Source organism: Monopterus albus, unplaced genomic scaffold (assembly GCF_001952655.1).
Source record: "Monopterus albus unplaced genomic scaffold, M_albus_1.0 scaffold123.1, whole genome shotgun sequence".
NCBI classification, from domain to species: domain Eukaryota; kingdom Metazoa; phylum Chordata; class Actinopteri; order Synbranchiformes; family Synbranchidae; genus Monopterus; species Monopterus albus.
In genome coordinates this window covers 713,243-720,570 of record NW_018128003.1, presented here as the reverse complement: position 1 = coordinate 720,570, position 7,328 = coordinate 713,243, and the positions used below count along the sequence as shown (strand labels likewise).

At 38.1% G+C, this 7,328-nt stretch overlaps 1 protein-coding gene across 2 annotated transcripts in view; it reads right to left on the bottom strand.

Moving 5' to 3' along the window:
• The window catches only part of LOC109967010 (protein kinase C-binding protein NELL1), a 273,478-nt gene that overhangs the window by 211,184 nt on the left and 54,966 nt on the right, over positions 1 to 7,328 (bottom strand). For both annotated transcript variants that reach the window (XM_020612322.1, XM_020612323.1), the window contains exon 6: positions 5,919 to 6,089. In XM_020612322.1, coding sequence (XP_020467978.1) covers positions 5,919 to 6,089 — 171 coding nt within the window. The remainder of the gene's footprint in view (positions 1 to 5,918; positions 6,090 to 7,328) is intronic.

Genomic DNA, 7,328 nt, shown 5'->3' with positions numbered 1-7,328 from the left:
TCAATGAGGAAATCAAGTGATTTTGTCATCTCGCTGGTAAACAGCACAGGTACTTTATGGCCTCTCTTCCCTCTTATCACCAACCTGGTAAACTCATGACTCAAATCTTGTTCCAGTTTTGAAAGGCACTGCATAATGTCCTCATTTGGTTCTTCTTTGGTTCTGTTCCTATAGGTCAACAGAGGCAATTTTGCTGCCTCACCTTGCTGTCTTCGGTTGAAAAGTATGATTTGTGAGAGAAGGCACTCACTGAGAATCTTGTATGCTTTAGGGTTAGGCGCTTCCATGAGTTTCACTTTTGCCTCCTCTGCTGTAGACTTCAATACTTGATGCAGCTTCATCACATCTTCTGTGAGTGGGATCTTTTTTTTTGTTCCATCTTTCCTCTTCTAAGTTTGTTCGTGCATGGCGTGACACAAAGAGGTCCCACTCTGCTGTCACTAAGTCCAAGAAGCTCTTTACTCTGCCTGCAGCTGCATCATTTTCAGCCTTTATATGATCCCCAATCACAATGTCACATACTACCTTCAGCGAGTGTCCCAACTTCAAAGCAAGAGATAGTGACCACCCAAAAGGTCCACACAAGACAATGTCCACACAAGAAAGGTGTTCCGTCAGGGGTTGGTTCGCACAAGTATATAATGACAAACCCCCACACACACACATATATATATATATATATATCCCTATATAACCCATTTGTTAATTACTGATTTCATTACTTGGAATGTCATCCAGAATCTGAAGACAAAAAATACTAACCATTACAAACTCACGTAAGGCACAAGTCTTTTATGAGCAATATCTGTGGAATAAACTTTCCCACTGTTTTTTTTTTTTTTTTTTAAAGCTTGCCCTTAAAAATGGCAATTAAGTACCTGAATTATTAATTAGATTATATTCATGTTCATTTTGTATTGCACTGTTCTAGCCTGACTTGGTAATTAATACCTCTGTAACCACACAGCCAAATGGATCAATTAATTTTGAAGCCCATGTTTTGTTGCATTGGCATGCTCATGCATAAAACATCTGACTGGTGACCTTTTCAAGGTGTGCCTATACATTCCACCCAATGCTTATTCATCTGAATTAATAAATCATATAAATAAGAAATCAAGAGACTACTTTCATTTTAAATGATGTTAAAACAATTAACAGGAAGCTCAGTTTTGCCAGACTTATGATAAAACTCATTTGGGAACAGACCTTTATTTTGTGCAGCCATGTAACTGATCGGGATCATTCATTATGGTGTCAGTGAAAAAAGATGTTATGCCTGTGAATAAGCTGAGCTGAGCCAAGCTGATGAGCTTTGAGGCAACCCACATCAATTCAATGAGCTGCTGAAACATAATTACAAAGACTGAATATTGTCAGATAAATCCACAGTAGTCCAGGAAACGTGGCAAATTGTTGTTAAATCAAGAAAGTACAATTAGTTGTGACAAGTCTAAAACACTGAGGTCAAGCAGCCATACGTACATACAGTTCTCCATTTATATATTCTTACAGATCTTAGATGTTTTTCCAGTTTTCTCCTTGCTGTGAAAATGTTTTTTTCTGTTTTTATGACAAAGCAGGACATGAAAAATAGTACACAGCAAATGAATCACTTATGTTTGGATTTTTGAAGGCAGTGTAATTTTATACATATATTGTTGCCGTTGAATTAATGAATGTCAGATTTGTTGCTTTGACTGTTTCCTAGTTCAGACTATATGATTTAAGTCTGATAACAGCCTGACCTGACAGAGTAGGGTTTTGAACATGACAGCTGATTGTTTTATCTTGTGTGCCATAGTAAACAACAACTGATGCTGCATCTGGGACACCTCAAGATGTCCCGACAAAGTCTAGCGTGTCAGAATTTTGGACTTTTTAAAGTCATCAATTCTTCTTAATCATGTAATTTAACACAGACCATCGTATCAGACAAGCAAATCATGTAATCTGAACCAGGCATGATGTGATTGGCTATTCCTTCCACTGTGGAGGTTAATAGGGGCGAGAGTAGAGGATGCTGAAGATAGAGTTAGGTGGAAACAAATGATTTGCTACGGCGACCCCTAACGGGAACAGCCGAAAGAAGAAGAAGAAGAAGAAGCAGCTCTAGGCAGCAGAGTGTTATGGGAGGGATTAGTACAGTCCTGTCCCATTTTCACTTGATTTATCATACCATGTGTAAAATATTTTTTAAAGAAATGCACCTTGAGCCCAATTTTTAGTCCTCAGCTGTCAGGCAAGCATCCTACATTATACTTTGATAAATAATAAAAATAAAATCTAAAATCAATCATTTTTTAACTTATAATTATCATAATTAAGCTAGATTGAGCCTTTTGTTAATGTTTCTGAAGCAATGCCAAATGCGGATGTTTCAGGAAACTGACCGTCAATAAACATGTTCATGGGGGTTTCCTTTAGAGCCAGCACACACTACACTTAAGTGGAAAATTGTGTACCTGACGGAATGGAGGCACCAGAGGATTAATTATGTTGTCAAAAGCACAGGGTGGAGGCTTGTGCTGTGTCACTTAATGGACAGGACCAGTGAGATGTACAGCAGAGAGCCAATCTCTAAAACCTCTAATTTACCAGGTACAGCTACATGTTAGCATAAATGTTATAACTAAATCTTTTAATTTAGCTCAAGACTAAATACCACAGTATGATGAATCCTTATATCATCAGTAAAAGTGAAAACAATGTATTTTCAATTAATCCATTATTGTTCCGATTAATTTTTTGGTGCATACAATGTCAGAAAATAGGTAGATTCCCATCACAGATTCCTGTAGCACAATTGGCTGATGCTAATTTGACTGATTTAATATAATTGAATATTTTATTAATATATTCTGTTGGGTTAGGTTAATTTTATTGTTCACATTGTGGACATTTGTCTTCAGCTTCACCTCACAGTTAAAGAAAACAATACATGTACTCAGACAGTACCATTTACATGGCAGCACATTGTTACAAAATAAACTACAAGTTAAAAGGTAAAAAGAATATTCATCCATGGAATAAGAACTACACAGGTGAAACGTCTTGGTCGGCAGCAGAGCTGCACCCCCCTCGCCTCAGCCTAAACGTACCTGACGGAGATGATGGCCCGTTAGCATTGACATTCTTCTTGGTAGTAATACTGATGATATTGATAATTTACCTTTTTTGCCATTTTATAATGTACATGTATTGTAAGTTGCAGGTCGGGGCACATAGAAAAATTTCAATAATTTTATTATAAGGTATTTTTCCTCTTTACAAACTTACCGTGGTTATTGACAGGCTTCATCCCACATGAAATTAACACCATGCTTCCTCAGCAGTCTTTACCTCTGATATTTTCTTCAGACTAAGCACAGACAAGGACAGATGAGGAAACGAACATGGGGAAATGGATGAATACTGGGCTTTCACAGGAGTGTTCACCCAACAGATGGCACATTTAACTCTGTACTAATAACTGTCATTATACAGGGAGATGTAAGAGTGGCACTGACCTTCTCATTGAACCCTCGACAACAATGCAAATATTTCCTCAAGAGTCAAATTTTTCCTTTAACCCAATACTACTGACTAGAGAAATTTCAAGTATTGTCAGCCTGGCAGTCTTTGAATTGTAACCAACAGCCTTGTTCACTATGCAATTAAATACAATCCCAGAAGGACCCAAAACCTTTCTTGTATGTCAAAGAGCTGTCAAGGCTCACAATACTCTACACGGTAAAAGTCCACCTGAAGATTTGCATGCTTTCATACATATGGATGCTTAAAACCGTTTAATGAGCCCTCAAATCAATAATGTGCCGTTTAGTGCCCAAACAAATCTCTTTAAACTTTAAGACTAATGGGTCTGCCAATTTGATTTGAATGGAGAAGTCATTCCTAATATCAGAGTGCCATGATCTAGTTGTTCTTTTTAACATTTTTTTTTCATGTGCATCAAAGCCAAGTTTAGTTTATACATGTGCACACAGTCCCACTGGAACCTTGTGCCAAATCAGAATGCATAACAAAAAAAAATGAATATGGGAGTTGTCTTTCTCTGAATCTAGTCCTCATATAAATTGTACTTATTAGTGTCCTCTGGGAAAGTCAGATTGCTAATTCTGGACACACACACACGCACATCCTACTCTCTGCAGTATTTACCATCTGTAGAAAAGCAACAGATAGGACTGATCTAGGATGAAAAACATGCACACAATTTACTCCACTGTACAGTTAATATCAAAACTAAATACTGTTTGGTGGGTTTTGGCTTGAGCCTTTTGGGCAATTAAGACAAGAGACAACAATTTGAGATACTTTCTGTATCCACTGTGCATACAGTACATGTCTGAAGCTCTTGTAAATGTCCAAATAGGCAATGTTAAAGGATTTGGTCATTGCCATGTGGGAAGAGCCAAACTACATCACTGTAGATAAACAGTAGCTACTATTCTATATTTTCCTTTTTTTGAGACAGTGATAGACTGGCCATGTTGAAGGCCAGAGTAGCTGCAGAAAATATGCCCTGGATACAGCAACACATCTGTCTAGAGTGATGTATTATTTCTTGAAGTTTGATTGCTACAGTAAAGAGGACTTAAAAGTTGATTTTCCAGCAGGTGGTTTCAGCAGGTGCTCCGGCAAGTAGTGGTGAAATGCAGATGAGCAAATATCTGCTCAAAGCCAAGCGCAGCTACAGATGAGCTGGTTGACCTTTCTGTCCAACCCTGTGGTACATCTATTATGAGAGAAGCTTAGTAACCATAATGAAATTCACACTCTTACCTGTGTGAATTTATTTATTAATTGCAAATAAGCAAATTTATTGCAGTGATAATGATTTAATCTGAATAACTGGTGAACCACTGTTTAATGCATGCTGCACCTCATATACTCACTGAACCTTGATCAACAGTACTCGATCACAGGTGGTAATACACTACCTGATACACTGTAGCTTTCCAATAATGTCTCCGCTTTCCGCAGTTTTGGCAACAGCATGACATGAGTCAAAAGATACTGATCAGACAGCAGGGTTTAATGCAGGATTTATATACAGAGTCAGTGTCAGCTTCCATTCAAACAGTTAAGCCTAGTATCAACCTCAGTTTCATTCCAGTCACAGGCAACAGCAAATAATACATGGCACTAACTCGACTCATTCAATCTCTCTCTCTTCATTAACTCAGCTCTCACCTAAACTGTAAGCAAGAAAAAGTTTTCATTTCATTTGTATTCAATTATGTTTTGATCTTTTCTCCCTAACACTACAGCCTCATATGACAGTCAGCCGCTGCAGCGATAATTAATTGACAAACCATCAACCAGATAGGAATAATAGTTGTCTGTGAAGAATCGATACCTCAAGGCAATCCTCCTGTGCATCACACAGCTTTTCATCCACCAGGGGTGACAGAGCCTCACCTCTACTCAGATTTACACTGCTTGTTCACAGTGTGTCTGTCTAGCAGCTGCATTAAGAAAAGGACAAGTGATGCCTTCCTGGCTCTCAGGAGGGAGTGTGAGGACTGAGGAGTACTGTCACAGCTGAAGTGCATGTTTATAGATCACCTCTGACTGAGTGCTTCTTTAGAAAAGAGCCTTCACTGCGCAATCGATGAAGCGATTATATCATTGTTACCTTCCACTTCATCACGAAACAGTGTGAGCTGCACACACATCCTTTAGGCTACATGAAGATACAGACTTTCTTTTACAATCTGTGTGTATTAATTTGTCCTTGGATGTTTTATTGTCAGCACTGTTAACAACCTGTCATCCGCACTGAGACAGCAGCAAACAAATATTTACCTTGATAAACACAACTCATTAGATGTGTCACTTCAAAGCAGCATGGTAAAAATAAAATCAGCTCAGCAGCTCGTGACAGATTTCAACGTGTTTCGTGTGTGTGTTACCTGTTGCAGTCGACATGCAGCAGAAGGTGGGAGGCGCTGATGGTGAGAGCGATCTTATGCCACTGGCCATCGGCGAGGCGATAGGGGAAGGACTCAGACCGTGGCTTGCCTTTGAAGCGGTAGTGATAGCGGATCTCTTCTCTCAACCCGCTGCTCTCCAGCTCAAAGTAACTGCAGGGAAACAGAGGAGGTTAGAGGTCAGAGATGCTCAGTTTCCTCTTCAAGCCGTCTGTTCCGTGTAAAGAAATCTGAACTCAAAGAAAGCACAAACATTACGGGTACAGCACAAGGTCCTCTACAAAGCAGATTAAGGAATTATTTTCTAAATGTTCTTAGAGAGCAAATAAAAAATTAGGTTTGTGTGGAATTTACTGCTCGTTACTGCACTAGTGCAAAAACAGTTAGCTGATTTATTGTTTAGTCAGTCAAAAGAAAAGCAATGCTGTCATTTATGATGCAAAAATGCTAAAAATTCGCTCTTTACATTTTCTCAAATGTGAAATTTGGGCAGCTGTTCTTCAGACCTTTGTGAATGATTCATTTACAGTCTGACCAAATATCAAAATCCCTGAATGTTTGTTGGCTCACATTATGAAAGTGCTGGCACATCTAACAAGGCTTCTTTTACAGAGGGTGGTTTTTATGCTCATAAAATTTTAATTCAATCTACAATACCTGTTAGACTAAAATATATGTCACCAGGTCATTTTGACCCGAGGGTGGTGCTCAAAAAAAAAAATCTGAGCATCCAAAGTGGACATATAGTAGTTCATCCTCTGAGGTACATGATAAGAAAACAGAATTTAAATCTACCAATTAAAATTTGATGTTTCTCGTTTCAACTAGGGAAATAATTGCAGCATCCGCTGCTGTATGTAGCTGTATAGGATAGCAAATTTTTTTTTTTTAAGTTAACTTATAGATGTATGTAGTGTATATATTTGATTGATAAAGAGCGCGATGCTCCCAAAATGGTGCATTTACTCAAACTTTAACAGCGTGACAACTTCACATTCTTTATAAGATGGTGAACTCATGATTAATTCTGTGCACAGAACTTGAAAATCACCTGTTGGATACCTAACAAATTTAAAAAAAAAATAAAATCTAAATTTTCAGAAAAAGACCAACTAGAGCTTAAAACATTTCATTATTCATTTACCATGGTGTTGAAAATTGCTATGAGAGAGAGAAGCTGCTGAGCTGATCTTTAGCAAATAGAAATACTGATGTGACACCAGATCAATGCTCCATAGTTACACATAGGCACACAAAGCTCCATCCTAGATAGATCTATGACAGATTTAAAATAAATAAATAAATAAATAAAAACCCTGCAGTCATGTTCTATTCATTAAGGTCAGTCAGATCGCTGCTGCCAAACTTTGGGCTCAGAAAGTGGAAAAGGTG